The following is a 17,711-nucleotide window of genomic DNA, read 5'->3' on the forward strand; positions in this document are numbered from 1 at the left end:
TAAAAATCGTGTGTAGTTGCAGTCCATCTCCATTCCAGTTAGTTAATTAGATAATAATAAACAGCGTCGTTGCATAAGCATTTGTAGCTGGTGTCGGTCAAGTGCACACAATTCTCGGCCACCTAAACACGGAGATTATACCTCCGGCCGTATATAAACCTGCCTTTGGCAAGGGAATATATAATTAACAATTAGATTAAGTAATATAAATCCATCGCCTTCGCGTAGCTGTCTCCCACATGTGAGTACTCCGTATGTGTGACCAGCTATAGTAGCAGCCCACGCAGCATCCATGCTCTGGAGTCTGTTCACGCCCTCCGCTTTCAGCTTCCTTGAGCCAGCAGCCGGCGGATATATTATATGATATAAATATTCAACCAACCTCAAAATAAGTATTTATTTAAAATTTTCAGACATATTATTAGCAATGAGAAATGATTTTATTATCTTTAATAATTTATAGTTTGAAAATCGCGTTGTTTATTTGGTTCTTTATTTCCCCAATAAATATAGCAAATGTATTGGAACTAGAGCTACTAAGCTTTATATTTGATTGGCTACATACTTTTCTCGATATGCTTTTCTTGGTATTTGATATTAGTTTAATTAGATGGACCTCACTAGCATCTAAGATCAGTCTCAATGCAGTTTTATGAAAGTTTCATGGGCATTGAAACTCTTGACACATCAGCATTTTTGATGACATGGCAGTCTAATAAAGAGGAAAGAGAAAACAATCGTTTCATCACCACGACACGGTTCAGGCTTGACTACCTAGTCCGATGAAACGGGATGAAACCCGCACTAAATCTCAACGGGTGGTTTCATTTTGTTGTTTCCAAAAGTGCCACATCAGCAAAACACAAATAAAATAATGGATGAAACTCACCTCACAATGCATTGTTACATGTTTGCTGTATTTCATAGGCTCTTACCATATTTAATTCTAAGACTCATCAAGTGTTGGTAAACGTGTATACATGGTTTTATCTAGATAAAACTCATTTCATCTCTCTCCTCGTTAAACCAGTGCCGCATCATCTAAAATGGTGACATAACACCCTTTTTAACGTACATGAAACCTCTAATAGAAATGGCCTTACACTGTTACTATGAAACTGCTCTTCTCTCATATGGCTCAGCAATTTTGGTGCTCATGAAACTCCAGCCGAAACTGGCGTAAGTTGTAACTGGAAAACAAACTCTTACTCGAGTAGTGATTTCTTTAGATCTTTATGCGGTTTTCCACCAATTTTTTACCTCGAACTAGAATCTGCTCCTGGCGGTTGACTTAGGGGGTGTTTTGGAATAGAGACTTAAAAAGTCCCTGGGACTTTTTAGTATTTAGAAGTATTAAATAAATGTTAATTATAAAACTAACTGCAGAACCCTGGGGCTAAACTGCGAGACGAATCTAATGACGTTTCTTAATCCATGATTAGCGAATGATTACTGTAGCATCACTGTAGCAAATTATGAATTAATTAGGCTCATTAGATTCGTCTCGCGAAAAAACACTCAGCTGTCAAAAAACATTTATAAACAGATTTTATTTAATATTATAAAATAGTAAGATTATTTTTGATGTGATAGGGACTTTTGAAAAAAGTTGGGATCCAAACAGAGCCTTAGCGTGCGCGCGTGAAAGAAGAAAGCTTTGGGCCGGGAATTAAAATCCTGGAACACCAATCGAAACATAAAAGAGACCGAGGCAAAGAAACCGAATTGAATTGACCGGCAACGGATGAAGACGGGGGTTTGGTTGCCTCGTCACGGCATGGCACGAGAAGAGAGGAGACAGACAAAAGAGCATTCGGCGTGCGATAGAAGGGTCGTCGTCGTCCCCCGTCAGCGACGGTGGCTTCCGCCAAGAAGGCGTGTGTAGGTGCAGGGAGGAAGGCATGGCGGTGGGATGCAATGGATCCAGCTGCATGCAGCAGCCTGCCTGCCTGCCTGCAACTGACTGCGGAGTCCAACGTTGCCGGAAAAGAAAACGCATTTCATTGAAAAACGCCAATAATGGAAGCAAGCGGAATAAGTCCACGTGCCCACGTGCCGGCCCTCCCAGTTCGCATAGCTCAACTTGTAGGGATAGACTTCACCAAGTTGCAAAAAACAAAAAAAAAACAAACTTGTAGAGAGAGAGAGACTTGCAAAACGCGGCCCGCGGGGGCTTGCCCTTCCCTTAAAGCTAAATCGAGAGGGCTTAATTCGAGAGTCCTCCTGATTTATAGTATACGACAAATAGATAAAACGATGTAACTAATGGAGAAATAAAAGTGAGTCGACCTCTTCTTTCTGCGGGGTCAGACCAGAGACAATGGAACAACGAGCCATTTGGAGTTAGGGTCTCAGGTGGGGGAGGGGATTGGTTGCTGCCGGCTATAAAAGGAAGGTCGAAGAGGCCACCGGATTGGTGGTGGTGGCAGATTGTGGGTGGAACGGTGGGCAGCGGCAGAGCTGCCTGCCACAATGGTGGAGGAGGCCAGTTGTGGAGGGTTTGGTGGGGGAGCGGGTTTAGGATCTGTTTGGCAGGGCTCCGGCTCCTCCAAAAACGGCTCCGGCTCTGGCTTCTCTGGTGGAGCGGCTTTTCTAATGGAGTTGGAGCTATTTTGAAAAACGTTTGGCAAAACGGCTTCACCCGTTGGATTGAGACTGTAAAATGTCTAAATTGCCCTTATATTTTTTTTCATTTTTCTCCTCTTATTTTCTTTTTCTCTCCCTTTTCTTTTTTCCTCCTCCTCCTTATCCATTCACCCCGCCTCACCCGCGGCCCCATCCGCCTCCGCCCGCGCCTCCCACCGACCGCGAGCTCCGGCCGACCGCCACCGTGAGCTCCCGGTGTCGGCCGCCGCGAGCTCCCGGTGCTGGCCGCCGCCCACGGCTCCTCCTCCTGTCGCCCGCGCCTCCTCGTGCCGGCCACCACCGCGAGCTCCTGCCGGCCGCCGGCACGAGCTCCCACCGGCCACCTTCGCCTCCTCCCACCGACCGCCGCCGCGAGCTCCCGGTGCCGGCCGCCGCGCCCACGGCTCCTCCCCTGCCGCCACCCGCGCCTCCTCCTCCCGTCGCACGCGCCTCCTCGTGCCAGCCGCCACCGCGAGCTCCCGCCGACCACTGGCACGAGCTCCCACCGTCCGCCTTTGCCTCCTCCTCTTGCCGCCCGCGCCACCTCCCGTCAGCCACCACCCTCAAGAGCTCCCGCCGGCCCCTGTAGCCGGCACGAGATGGCGCGAGGTGTTGCGCGCGTGGGGGCAAAAGGGGCAAGCGACTCCACGGAGCCGGACGGAGCCACGTTTTGCTAGCTCCGCCTCCCCCAAAGTGCTCCAAAGAGCACGTATTCCGGAGCTTCGGAGCCGGAGTCGAGAGCGAACCGCCCGTTTGGCAGGGCTCCGCCCGGAGCCACTCGTGGAGCCCTGCCAAACAAGGTCTTAGATGGGGGAGAGTCTTCAAAGGGGGTGAGGGAGGAGAGGGGGGTCCTCGCCAAGTGCTCTCTCTTAAGTTGTCTCATCCCATCCTACTATATCACGGTTCAATGAATTTAGGCCTAGCAAAATTTAGGCCAGATATATCAATGTGATGTCTAAACTAAATACATCTTGTAGCAGGTTTCAATTTTTTAAGCACTGTGCTGGCGGGATGCCAATATTGGCAATATTTATTACTCCATCTATTCTAAATTATAAGATTGTTTTGATTTTCTAGATACATAGTTTAACCTATGTACTTGGACATGCATATATCTAGATGCATAGCAAATGTGATGTACCTAGAAAAATTAAAACGACCTAAAATTTGAAACAAAGAGTACTGTTAAAATGGATTTAAAATCAAGACGAAACTCCTACTTCATCCATGTGCTAACAATGGCAAGCGTACAGCTCTTATCACGTGCATGGTGTTTTTTTTTTTTTTGCTTCATTAACGTTGGCCTCGAACATCACCCTAGGTGTTTATATGCAATTTCGCCTACATTCTTGGCATATCATTCTTCTATTCTATACTGATAGGTGACATGCCTATTGAGAACATAACCCGGACGCCGGACTGATGAGCAACGACTATTTAAGTAACCAGGATTCTACTCTTCCTGCTTATAGTATTCTACTTGCCGTGACACCATTTTTTTTCTCCATATGCCACATTTCCACAGTCTGCCGTGCACCGCTACGACTACGAAAGTGCGCGTGCGCAGTGCGTACATCTGCCTTGGCACAAAACATGGAGCCAAACCCCCACCCAAATTCCAAACGCGGTCGGTCGGTCTCGGTCCAGCCAGCTGAGCTACCAAGGTAGCCGCCGACGAGCCCACCGGCCGGCGGTGCTGCCACGCGCACACGGCGCACATGCCACGGCGGCGGCTTCCCTTCCGCTTCCGCACCTGATCACACACACACACGCACCGCGCCAGCCAGTCAAACCCTCCCCTCCCGTCCGCCACTCGCAATCCCTCCATCATCCCCCGCCGCCCGCCGCGGATCCAACGGCCCCGCCTCCTCCCTCCGGCGAGCCGCCACCGCCCATAAATACCTCCTCCGCTCCCCTCCCGCCGCTGCCACCCCCGCCCCGCCTGTCCGAATCGCGCGCCCCGGTCGAGTTTCGCGAGGGACCGAGATGGCGTCCGAGCTCACCTACCGCGGCGGCGGGGCGTCCCCGGTCGCCGGCGCCGGCGCCGGCGCGGAGGGATACTCCGCGAAGCCGTCCAAGCCGCTCGCGTGGCTGCCCCGCGCCGCGCGCTACGCCGCCGCCGAGCACCGCCCGGTCTTCGCGCTCGCCGGGATGCTCATCGCCGCCGCCGTCATCTGCATCGCCTCCCCGTCCGCTCCCTCCTCCTCCGCCGCCGCCGCCGCCGTGTCCTCCTACTCCTCCTCCGGCATTACCAACAACCCGCTCGCCCGCTTCTCCGTCGAGCCGGCGGCGCGCCACCGCGAGCTGGCCGGCGCGCGGCACTTCGTCGGCGGCAAGGTGCCGCTGGGCCTCAAGCGCAAGGCGCTCCGCGTGCTCGTCACCGGCGGCGCCGGCTTCGTCGGCAGCCACCTCGTCGACCGCCTCCTCGAGCGCGGCGACAGCGTCATCGTCGTCGACAACCTCTTCACCGGCCGCAAGGACAACGTCGTGCACCACTTCGCCAACCCCAACTTCGAGATGATCCGCCACGACGTCGTCGAGCCCATCCTGCTCGAGGTCGACCAGATCTACCACCTCGCCTGCCCGGCGTCGCCCGTCCACTACAAGTACAACCCCGTCAAGACAATCATATCCTTTTACCGACCGTCGATTCCGTCCGTTCCGTTGCTTTTCCCCCCACGATTCATTCATTCATTCGCTCATGCTTGGATCGCGATCGCTTCTTTTGTTTTTCTTTTCTTTTCCTACCACGGAACAGAAAGATTGGGACATTTGTTCGTTTCCGCGGGTTTATCAGTTCTTCCCGCAATGCATCTGGGTTAATACCTCCCTGAGATTCCGTGTCCGTCCTTGAAATGGGAATATTTATGGGACGGGAAGGGGAATTTTGTCCGGAGCTCAGGATTTGCGCCACGTTTCGAACTGAATTTTGGAGTTTTCTGCTCAATTGAGGGAAGGCAGCGGCAGAGTCTGTCCATTTCAGATCTCGGTCTGCGACGATGCCGATTGATCAAAATCCATTCTTTTCGTTAATCTAATTTCTTTTTATCCTCTTCGTTTGCATCTCTGAAATCCGGGGTCAAATGTTCATTTCAACTCTGATACTGGAGCTGGAACTGAAGATCTCGAGTCCTCACATCACTTCTTTATCGACATGATTTGTGTTTTGCATTAGAAAAACTTTTTTATCTCCCTTCTTCTGTACACTCATAGTGCATTTTGCCGTGCGTTTGAATTAGAAGTACTAGCAAAGGTTGCACTTGTGATCTGTACACTCGATTGCTCCGTACCGTTTTACTTTGCTTCAGGATCTGTTAATGGAAGCAGAAAGTAAGCGCACAGTGTGCCTGGATCTGGGTTAGTTGTAGACTTTGCTTAATTCTGACATAAAGGGGGCATTTCAGTTTTCAACAACACAAAAGTTAGAGGCCCAGTCGGCAAGTGGCTTTTGCCCTTTCCACTTTCCGAGCGCCTTTGCTTACTGTTCACTCCACGTAACTTCCTAGTAGTGCTTTACTTGTTTTGCAATTGATTGTGATCTTGTGGAGTAGCAATGTCATAAGGTCATAAGGGTGATTGATCTATTGTTTCCACCTGCAATTTCTTTCCGGAGATGGTTTGCGTTAAGCTGTTAACCTTAACCTTTGTGATGGCACAAGACCAATGTGGTTGGGACTCTGAACATGCTTGGATTGGCGAAGAGGATCGGCGCCAAGTTCCTCCTCACCAGCACCAGCGAGGTCTATGGTGATCCCCTCCAGCACCCCCAGGTGGAGACTTACTGGGGCAATGTCAATCCCATCGGTAATAACTTCTCTCATGTACTCTGTTAAATGAATTCCTAAATTGAATTGTTATTGTTGGCACTTGATTTTTCAAGTTTTTTTTGTTTGGATCTAGCATGTTGAGGGTAGCCTTTTGTTAGTTGGGTCATGCATATGGCAAAAAAATAGCCGGATCTTTGCATTTTGCAGGAAACCAGCAGCCATGAAATGAATGATCTCTCACGCACGTTCCTTCTTTGTCATGCTTTTGTATGGCATTTGAGAGAGTGAACTCCTTGGGGGGGGGGGGGGTGTGGTTTCCTGAACTTATTACTCAGCAGCAACAATCTTTAGTGATATGATTTGGGAATGAACTAAACCAAAGGGAGGGAGAGATGCCAGTTGCACAATTCGTTACTGCTGCAAAAGAGGAAAGCATCCGTGTTGCCAAATCTTTGCTCTTCTTTTTTTACCCAAGCAGTAGAAAGCAGAAATGAGCCCTTTGCAGAAAATAGTGATGGCTCAGACTTGAAGCTTACTGTTGCATGAAATAAGTCTTGTATAAGCAGTAGGCAGAGAGGAATATTGGGATCTTACCCTCTGGAGATGCTGCCTATGGAATCTTAGCTGCGTGGGCTCTTGCATGCTTTGATTCTTTTTGGTGGAGAAAGGGACAATGTTGGTTGGTGGAATTTTCTCCAAGTGGGCCACTTTGTGGATCCCTTTTTAAGAAAGCAAGAGGGGAATACAACTATACTTGACCCGTTATGCCTAACCAAACATCCACCAACCAAGAAGGCACCTAAAAATAATCAAGAAAGCAGACCACATTAATGATGGAAGTTTGTTGAGCTATTTACGCAGTGTTTGTTGGCTGTTAGATATTGCTTGGATTCTTTAGTCTTTACTAAGTAGGCAAGGTCTTGCTCTTCCTAGAGTTTTTACTGATGGGTATTATTCCTGAATAACAGGTGTCAGGAGCTGTTACGATGAGGGCAAGCGCACAGCTGAAACTTTGACCATGGACTACCACCGTGGTGCCAACCTTGAGGTAATTCGCCATCCAAATTGTAGGTTTGGTTGGTTGGGATTACGTTTCATCTGTGTGGAAATAAGTGTTCATCTTTGTGATTTCTTGCTGTTTTCAGGTTAGGATTGCACGTATCTTCAACACATATGGCCCTCGCATGTGCATTGATGATGGCCGTGTTGTCAGCAACTTTGTTGCTCAGGTAAATACACACATTATTGTAGTATTGTTGCTAAGTTGTACAGGCCCCGAGGTATTTTACAGTTAGTCTTGTAGCACCGAAATTGACAATATGCAATTATGGCTACAGGCACTTAGGAAGGAGCCCTTGACTGTTTACGGTGATGGCAAGCAAACCAGGAGCTTCCAGTATGTTTCTGATCTGGTAAGTCCATCTCTACTCTCAACATTATCAGATTATTGAAATAGCACTCGGTAAAACAATAGTCTGAGGTTTGTCTTTACAGTGGCTTAGCCCACTGCTGAAACCAATGGAATGGTAGAATCATTGATAGCCCACAACTATGCTACAGTTTAATAATACAGCATGCCATCGCTTTTTTGTACTGATTTGGATCTTCTCCCAGGTTGAGGGTCTGATGAAGCTGATGGAAGGGGATCACGTTGGTCCATTCAACCTTGGAAACCCTGGCGAGTTCACCATGCTTGAGCTTGCCAAGGTTGTCCAGGACACCATTGACCCGAATGCACGGATTGAGTTCCGTCAAAACACCCAGGACGACCCACACAAGCGCAAGCCTGACATCAGCCGTGCCAAGGAGCTCCTTGGATGGGAGCCAAAGATCCCCCTCCGTGAGGGACTTCCCCTCATGGTCACTGACTTCCGCAAGCGCATCTTTGGGGACCAAGACAGCACTGCCACCACCGGAAACCAACAAGGTTAGGACGAAGGAGCATGAGACTTGGAAAATTTTGGTGGCCTGCTTCTAGCTGCTTGGTTACTCTCCTTACTGACAAAAGCTATGGCCGTGTAGTTCGTTGGGAACATGTTACTGAAATACCATTGGTTGCTTCTGTAATGCTATTCTTTTTTCATGTAATTGTTTTATCAGTTATCTCAGTCAGCTATACAAAATTTTCAGTTGAATTTTGGAGATAAACCCGGATGATCTTATTCTTTGTTGAGAGCATAGCATTATATGATATAAATCACACATTTCTGTAAGTGTATGCGCTGCTTTTATGTGTCTAGTTCTTTGCTGAGATGCAGAGGATGCCTCTCCTGAATTCAGAAACTACACTGAAACAAACAGCAGTTCTGATGATGCAACAAGATTTTATTGAACATCAGTTCAGCATACTGTTTACATCACCATTATACCTGTTTCTTATGCCATGTACACATTTCTGTAAGTGTATGCGCTGTTTTTATATGTCTAATTCTTTGCTGAGATGCAGAGGATGCCTCTCCTGAATTCAGAAACTACACTGAAACAAACAGCAGTTGTGATGATGCAACAAGATTTTATTGAACATCAGTTCAGCATACTGTTTATATCACCATTATACCTGTTTCTTAAGCCATGTACAGTTGTTAGTGAACAACTGATCAATGGAAATGTTGTTCCATATCTACATCCTACATTGCTGCTGGTATGGTCGGCCGCCTAGTCCGCAGAGGAAGCTGCCACGCCGTTGAGGCCGGTTGTGTGCCGGCACCGGACTATCTGTGCCACCGCCGCTGGCAACGTGGGTGATCTTTGTGGGCGCCATCTGGTGGAGCTTCTTGGGCTCTGATGGAGGTCTTACCCGCTCTTCAGGTTTCCAATGGCGACTGCGCTCATCAAGCCACGCAACAATGTCCGAGAACACCAACTCCACATTCTCATCTGGCTCACCGGCGGTAAGGCCATGCCACATCCCCGGATAGAGCTTGATGGTCTTGTCGGTGCTTGCTGCCCTCTCATACAGGGCTCGGCTGACCTCTGGGTCGGTCACCGTGTCAGCCTCGCCGTGAAGGATGAAGAACGGCATCCTTACCTGGTTGAAACATATCAAGAGATTCAAGGACGACCAGCAGTTATCACATCTCTGGATTGACAGAGCTCATGTTATGGGAAACAAATCTTGTTGAAATGTAGTCCGTGGTTAGAGTACCTCTGACAGGCTATCTTCCACATCCATGCTGGTTCTGAGCAGCTCCAGAGCTGTCTTCAGCCGGGGCTTGTCCTGGTAGATGAGCTTGTTCTTCCTGATCTGCTCATGGTTGCAGAACAACTTAATTCAGGGAAAGTATCCAACTTCATATATATATTTCAGATCACCTATGGTTGTTCCATAAACAATGATACAGAAAATTCATGACTACTGACTTTTTCGCGCTTCACAGGGTCCTTGAATGCAGAGTCGATGACGTCTTTGGTCGGGACGATCTTCCACTTTGGGATGATGTCTTCCACTTGCGTCAGGAGGGTAATCACGACCGGATGTGGTTTCACCTTCTCTGATATCTGCAGTTTTGCAGATAACCCACGCTTCAGCAACCCCCAGCAGAAAGGTTACATTCATGGCAGTTCACTATGAATGTATGATACAGCACCTTGCACATTGGTGCCACAAGGACGGCACCATCCCAAAAGGTCGGATCCTTCCTGTGCAGCAGTAGAGCAACGGCTCCTCCCATGGACTCACCGTACAAGAACCGGCTTTTGTTTCTGTAATCCTCCATGGCTGCAGAAGAGGTTACCCAATGTTTCATATAAACTTTAGTAGATTTCAAAACATGGATGCCAAACTGAGATATTTATGCAAGTATATATTTAGAATGAAACGAAACATTATTATAAAATCTTTGACTTTGACTATATACTTGTGACAAAATTTTCCCTTCCTGATAAAAGTTGTGCCAGTTATACTAGAAATATGTTACAAACTTTTGTGTTTCTTGGCAGTTAAATTTGAAAAATGGGGGATATATTTTTTACCACAGATGGACTTGAAGAACATGTCGCAGTCAGCGACAAGGTTTTCAAACTTCTGGATGTAGCACCTGGCCCCCATAGACTTGCCGTGGCCCTCATAATCAATCCCAAACACACCATACCCTGCTGTGGCCAACTTGATACCACATGCTGCCAGGAAGCAATGTTCCCCACCATCAGACAAGGTAACATGCCATCCAACATTTTTAAGTGAAAGTAAGAAGGCAGTAGTATTCATCATTCATGAACACCAATGATCAATAAAATCAATAGATCAGGTTTCAAAGGGGAAAAGAACAGATCAGTTTGACACCGATGCAATAGAATCCCACATAATCTGATATATGTAATAGGGAGTTGGAAGTATGATACTATTATGTTTATCATAAAATTATGGTATAAACAAATCAAACTTTGAGCACATCGATTGCTCAGTGTTTGGAATTTGCATAGATTATGATGTTTACCATGGTTCGTTCAAAAAAAATGATCAATTTGGTTTGTTCAAAAATGATGTTTACAAGTTGGTAATCCGTCATGTAATTTGTACCCAACTAACTTGTTAAGTTCTGAGAGTTCATGTAGTTCCCAATTTACATTCAAGAATCATATGGGACCTATGAGATGGCCAAAGGATATGAATAAATAAGTTCGAGTCATATGTTTGGGCTACATGTGCAACACCTGCAACTGCAACCCCTGTTCAATAAAGCTTCATGTCACAAAACTAGCTGCCAATTGGTGTCAGCTCTGATAAGTATGAAAGTGCCTTGTTTCTATGCACCTGTTCTACTGCAAAACCCCGGACCTGAAAGGATCCACTGGCCACCTGCTTGATGGTCCATGGAAATATAGAATAAAAGTGGCTTAATTTGGTGAAATATTGATTCAGACATGAAGCCCCACAATCTTTTGGCACTGTATGTACGCAACAGACAACTAGCTTTTTTGTAACCAGAAGCGACGATGACAAGTCTCAGCAATGAAGGATAGTGATGGATGGATTCTGGAGTTTGAAATTTGTGAAGTTGACGTAAGAAAGATCATGAAAGCAAGAAAGGACCACTTCAACATTTAAAAACGAGATGCCTGTTTATTGAAGTGATCAGGGAAACAAAGTCTGCTGGATGGTAGCTCACTGGTCTAAATTGTTCTTGACTTTCTTTTGAGAATGAAAGTGACTTTCATTGAAAACATTTGCAGATAATAATAAGTTCCAATTTCCAGATCAAAATTATGACCAAATACGTGTCATGCCTATGCCATCCCTTATCCAGTTCTGTAACACCAATAGTAAATTGGTGTAGAACTGCAAACCGTGTAACTATAATTCTTCGTATTTTCTCTGTGGAATTACTAGAAAACAGATCAGCTTGGAGCCAAAGCAGGACTAAAGATTTGAGATGCTTATGTCATCTATGTTTATTTGGATTATGGAACATCTGAATCATGAAAACTCCAAAAAAACTCCAAATGAAATATTTTAGTTCATACTTACTGAAACTCTTTGAGCCAAATGACACCAAGAATATCAATAAGCCTTCTAAGCCAGGCAATAACTGTGGCAGAGCTAAAATTATCTCTTAATATCGGATAATAGCCACTTCATTGTTGCGTGGCTTTGACTACTTGAAAAAAATATTAGACGTAAATAACTCAAAGGTGTCGCGTTGCCATCATTAGACTTCTTTATCAAACGTATCTTCCACTTGCGGTTAAACAAAAGCACACCCTAGTGCTACAAGCCAGAGGAGCACTGCTAATTACCACCTAACTTTCTTTAATATCTTTTTTTTGGAGGAGTTACTATTCTAAATATAAGATGGAGTACAACGCCCAGCAGGTTTAGCAGCATTCTCAACTCATATCTACAAAGAGAGCAAAGATGGAAAACAGAATGAAACCAAAAAATCCTTAAAATTGGGGTAACTGCTCTGAATCCGAACATATCCGACAAGCTATCAAGAGCAAATTTAGCGATGTTGACAGAGGGTGCCCAACTGCCCATGCTTCCAGAAATATGGGTGTATGTATACCATTTAGCAGACCAGGACAGCAGCTCCTTCAATAGAAGCCTGCCCGCTCATAGAGTCGTAGCACGCATTAAATAGTTTAGTTCATCCAAGCACTGCATCTACATCTAGCAATTTCTTGCCGTTTCAGTTCTATATCAGCATTCTTAGTCTCAATCATACCCCCTTTCTGAAGGCACAAAACAACCTCTTCTACTAAGAGAATTTACTAAAGAGAAAAAATTAAGTGGTTTCATGCTTTTTGGTGCCCATTAACAACTCCCAGTGTCTTGTTCTGATTTATTCTACCCGCTTGTCTCTTCCCGATGTCTTGTAACATCCTGCCCTTTTACCATCGTTTACACTATGTCACCAATAAGACCAATCTCAGTGCACAGTGTCATCGTACAGTTACCAAGACTGTCACATCAGCTTGACACTGGAATGAAACCATCTCCCTCAATGCACAATTTCATTACACTGTTTTATAGATAAGTTGTCACATTTAACTGATAATTGGTGTTGTGATTAAATGTTCCATGTGACCTATAGAAATTGATGAATATGTAGAAACTCAAATCCTATCAATGGAGTTTCATTCTGGTAATCTAGTTTCATCACCATGAAACTCTATTCTTATCTTTCAATTCTTCATAAATTGCTTGCCATATCATCATCACTTTTATCTATGTGGTATGTCATTTATTGAGAATGAAACTCGTATGACACTTGCGCTAACAATAGCCTAATAAGGGTTTCCTAACTTGCATAAGGCTCTGGACAATAAATTCAAAGCCTCACTTCTGGACTGACCCTGAATCTAAAGTCATCAGCAGGAAGAGTGTGTACTTGCAATGCACTTTGACCTGTGCTAGTAGTTTATTCTAGATGAACATGAATGTCTATGATTCAAACTAACATCTCGGGGAAAATGTTTCCATGTGTCCCGAAAGAAGAGGGTTTGGTTGCGTACCATGCTATTCTCGCATGCTTGACAAACTGGTAAATTAACGTGTTCTATGCATCTAGACGAGTAGAAGAGCCTATCTGTCTCACTTTTGGTACTAAAACCGAGTAATGCGAAGCGCGACTTTCTGATAGATGTGCATGAAGGTGAAGTCTAGGATGGTGCACGATAAAAAGCAAAGTTAAATCCAATATGTGCTAGACACACTAGACATCACTACTAGAAAACAGGCCAAAGATCCAGGCCAAAAGTACCACTTAATATTTGAACCGGTACTAATGTAAAACATCAGCACCGGCTGCAACACTAGCCGGTACTATTGGCCTGCGCCGAGCGCTGGCAAGACGCGCCACGGCACAAACCGGTGCCAATGCACTGACAAAGGCACCGGGTAATGCCATGAGCCGGTACCAAATGGTCGATGCGTCAATGGCACCGGGTGGAGGCACGACCCGGTGCTATTGGTGCATACATTGGCACCGGTTGAAAAATTTGCCCGGCACCAAAACATGGCCGCCCACTTTGCCTCCACGATATTTTAAGTCCCTGCAGGCCATTCATCTCTCACATCCCTCATTCTCTCGTCTCTCTCATCTCTCATTCTCGACCTCTCATATCTCCCACGGCCTTATCTCTGGGAGACAGAGCGGAGGGGCGCACGAGCGCCGCCGCCGCGGGAGCCGCGGAGAGGGGCGCGCGGGGCGCCGCCACTGCGGGAGCCGGCCGCCGCCGCCGCGGGAGGGCGCGCGGGCTCGTGGCCATGGCGGTGCGCTTCCTGCGGGAGTACGTGCGGGCGTCGGACCTGGCCGTGGCGGCGGCGGTGCTGTTCGCCTGCAGCGCGGCCCGGAGCCGCCTGGCCACCATGCCCGGCGCGCCGATGCTGTGGCCGGTGTTCGGCATCCTCCCCGCGCTCTTCGCGCACTTCGACAACCTCTACGACTGGGGATCGGCGACGCTGGCCCGGGCCGGCGGCACATTCCCGTACCGCGGGATGTGGAGTGGCGGCTCCAAGGGCGTCATCACCTCCGTCCCCGCCAACGTCGAGCACGTCCTCAAGACCAACTTCGCCAACTACCCCAAGGGGCCCTACTACCGGGAGGGCTTTGCGGAGCTGCTCGGCGACGGCATCTTCAACGCCGACGGAGAGGTCCGAGCGGGGTGCCGCCGCCGCGGGAGTCGCGGAGAGGGGCGCGCGGGGCGCCGCCACCGAGGGAGCTGGCCGCCGCCGCCACGGAGAGGGCCGAGCGGGGCGCCGCCGCTGCAGAGGGGCGCGCGGGCCGCCACCGCCGCGGGAGCCGGCCGCCATCGAAGCCGTGGGAGCACGGGCTGCCATGGCTGCGGGAATCGGCCGCCGCCGCCGCTGCACGGGTCTGCCCCGGCCGTTGTTTTTTTTTCTTATTTTTTTAAATGGAGATGCATGTGGGATTATAGATTGTGAACGATTTTTTTGAATGATTTGTTGGATCTATGAGTATTTGTTTTGGATCAATTCAATACTTTGTTGTTGATTCTTTTGAATGAATCTCTACTGCAAGCAACAGAACGTTTTGGGAGGGGAATGGGAGAGAGTGCAAGCAACAAAACGGGAGATGATGAGAGCTGGGAATAGGCGTAGCTGCCTTTGGTACCGGTTGGAATTCCAATCGGTACCAAATGTGGCTTTAGGTACCGGGTGATTTACCCGGTGTCAAAGTCTGACTCTATTGGTCTCACTTTGGGGGCACCGGTTGAAAAACCGGTTCCTAAGCTTGTTTCCAACCGGTGCTAAGAGCTCTTTTTTCTAGTAGTGCATGCCAAGAGTCGGTGAAACTAAGGCATCATTTCGCTTCTTCGACCAATCGTACACCGAAAAGGAAAGAGCACGAGAGAAAGCGGAACACCACGAGCACGAGCACGAGCACGAGCTGGAGCATACCTCTCATGAAGTCGCTGCACTCCATCCCGTAACCTGAACCAAGTGAACACAAGCAGAGAAAGAGGAAAGGTGGTCAACATCTATCCATGAATAACCCATTCAAAGAGATGTTCAAACTTCAAAGTAGAAACCCCTTTATTTGATGATGCTACAAGGACGGAAAGTACTTACTGCAAACTCGATCGATAGAATAGAACGAACCTTAACCAATGAATTCTTAACTTTAGCCAGAACAAGAAGATTTTTCAGAGTTGAGAACGCGTTGAACTTGTGGTGATGGTCAGAGGAACAGGAACTGAAGCTTATCGATCGGCACTTACCATGGCAGAGGAAGATGAGCGCCTTGGGCGAGGAGGACGCCGGCAGCCAGCCGCACGTGAAGAGCTGCACGCCCCGCGGGTTCATCACGAACTCCTGCGGCAGATAGACAAGTAGCTAGCTCATCAGAGAACAGGTGGAGCGCAGGAACCAATCCAATCGATTGACGAAGAACCAGGGAGCGACTTAAACGAGCAACAAACACTTGCTGTTTTTGGAGCTCAACAGGGGAGCCGGATCGAAACGCCATCGAAGCAATCCGATCGAGGAGCAGGAACAGAAAAGGAGAAAAGACGACGACTTAATTTGCTCACCTCATGGTATCGCACGTCCATCTTCTAGAGTCAGCTGATCCGCGCGACGCCTTCTCGAATCAGAGCTTGAGGAGAATCAACAACAATTTTGCAGGGAGCAATATAATGTCACCAGAAGCTACTAATTATTGCTAGAGAGAGAGAGAGAGAGAGCGCATGCAGGCAAGTGGAGAGGGAGGAGGAAGACGAAGCGGTGGGATGGGAGACGGACGGGGAAGCGTGTGGAGGAGGCGCAACACGTGCCGTAGGAACGCGGCGGGGAGGCGAGGCGGGGACGTGGCTCAAGGCTGGGCCCGGTCCACGAGGATCCTCTGTGCGCAGCCGCTGCATCGCCGCGGGTGTGTGAACAGCTGAAGAGACCTTCAAACGGTTTTTTTGAATAAAGACCTTCAAACGGTTTTACGTGTGGGTGTGGAACCTTGGGAGGGTAGGTGGCCGTTTTCCTTTTGCTGATCTGATCTGGTCAACGATCATTAGCATCATCAGCATACCTAGCTATCTTTTCCTTCTCGAGGTGCTCAACGGCAGGGATGACTGTTATCTTGATTAATTTTAGTTCCTTCCGTTTGGATTTGAGTTTATTGTTGCAACGGGAAATAAAAGACAATAGAATGGCAGCTAAACCGTTTTGTTTGTAGCTGGTAGTCTAACCTTCCAAGAAGATGTCCTCTTGGAAATTCATCCTTAAGATAAAAAAATACGATCTCTATTTTAAGTACGCAAGTTAATTTAATAAGAAATACTTATTTTGACGTACTAGCTCCGTTTCAAAATATAACCATTTTTAGACTTGGTCAAAGTTAAATATTTTTTCTTTACCCAATAATATCTTTAAAAATAATTACATTTAAATAGAAAATACTACACATGTTGTGATAGTTGATTTCATTATGAATAAAAAATACCACTTTTATGTTGCTAATTATTATAGTTTTTTAAACTCTATAGTCAAAATTTAAAAAGTTTGACTTTAAAAAATATAAAATTGCTATATTTTAGAACGGAGATAGTTCTTGATTGACGTAAATAAAATACTATAATCATGTTGGGCAGTAGCAGGGAGAGGCCATCCTCGAATGAAATCAACTGTCCTTTGGCAAAAGGGAAAAAAATCTTTCATAAAAAAGGGGAAAAAATACCACATGAAGGATCACACGAGCCTGCTCACAGATGATCATCCACGCATCTCTCTCCATGACTCCATGTCGAACGAGCAAAGCCGCAACGTCTCAAACTGCGGGACGACGCTTTTTGTGCCCGCGCTGCGGATAGCAACGACCACGTACGCTTCCGCTTCTCGATGTGGTGCGGGCCACCGTCTGGTCGCCATGCGCATGCGCTGGTGCGCGTGGTGACGAGCGAGGGCGACCAGAGGAAGAAGACGATCCATGTCGACTCGTAGCCTGTGAATTGCGCGTGCTCAGTCTACCAACATGGGCGCGCCACTAGTATATATCGTCAACGGTCCTAGGGCTAGACCCCGAGCCAGCTCGGCTCGGCTTGGCTCGTTACCAAAACGAGCAAAAAAAAAGAAACTTAGTTTGGCTCGTTAAGCTCGCGAGCTAGATGTAAATTTAGAATTATCACCTTAACATAGGTAAAATATAAAAGGTATAAAATTTATAAAGTTACAAAATTTCAAAATCCACCATGGATTGAGCAACAACAGATCAATAGTTTTCTAATTATATTTGTTCTAATTATCATACTTCAATGACAAATCATAGAATAGGAGCCAACAATAAATACATGAATTTTAGCTTAAAACTTCAGACGAAAAGTAATTTGGAGGTCGAGCGAATTGGACCGTTTTAGCTTGGCTCT

At 47.1% G+C, this 17,711-nt stretch overlaps 2 protein-coding genes across 3 annotated transcripts in view; one reads left to right on the forward strand and one right to left on the reverse strand.

The window, feature by feature from the left end:
* Positions 1–4,551: 4,551 nt before the first annotated feature.
* On the forward strand, positions 4,552–8,607 carry LOC120698950 (UDP-glucuronic acid decarboxylase 4-like). Its single transcript, XM_039982757.1, has 6 exons — positions 4,552–5,253; positions 6,282–6,429; positions 7,361–7,440; positions 7,538–7,621; positions 7,730–7,804; positions 8,007–8,607. The coding sequence occupies exons 1-6, from the start codon at positions 4,612–4,614 to the stop codon at positions 8,322–8,324; spliced, it is 1,347 nt and encodes a 448-aa protein (XP_039838691.1). The 5' UTR covers positions 4,552–4,611; the 3' UTR covers positions 8,325–8,607.
* A 204-nt stretch (positions 8,608–8,811) lies between these two features.
* LOC120698953 (caffeoylshikimate esterase-like) overlaps positions 8,812–17,711 on the reverse strand; it is a 54,678-nt gene continuing 45,778 nt past the window's right edge. The window contains exons 1-8 of one of the 2 annotated variants that reach the window (XM_039982759.1): positions 15,888–16,103; positions 15,576–15,669; positions 15,256–15,288; positions 10,365–10,511; positions 9,980–10,110; positions 9,753–9,890; positions 9,538–9,636; positions 8,812–9,420 (exon numbers count right to left, since the gene is read on the reverse strand). In XM_039982759.1, coding sequence (XP_039838693.1) covers positions 9,013–9,420; positions 9,538–9,636; positions 9,753–9,890; positions 9,980–10,110; positions 10,365–10,511; positions 15,256–15,288; positions 15,576–15,669; positions 15,888–15,908 — 1,071 coding nt within the window. In that variant the 5' untranslated portion in view covers positions 15,909–16,103 and the 3' untranslated portion in view covers positions 8,812–9,012. Of the gene's footprint in view, positions 9,421–9,537; positions 9,637–9,752; positions 9,891–9,979; positions 10,111–10,364; positions 10,512–15,255; positions 15,289–15,575; positions 15,670–15,887; positions 16,104–17,711 lie in introns of those variants that run through there. The other variant, XM_039982760.1, reaches the window with a different exon arrangement.

This window comes from Panicum virgatum, chromosome 3K (genome assembly GCF_016808335.1).
Source record: "Panicum virgatum strain AP13 chromosome 3K, P.virgatum_v5, whole genome shotgun sequence".
Lineage (NCBI taxonomy): Eukaryota > Viridiplantae > Streptophyta > Magnoliopsida > Poales > Poaceae > Panicum > Panicum virgatum.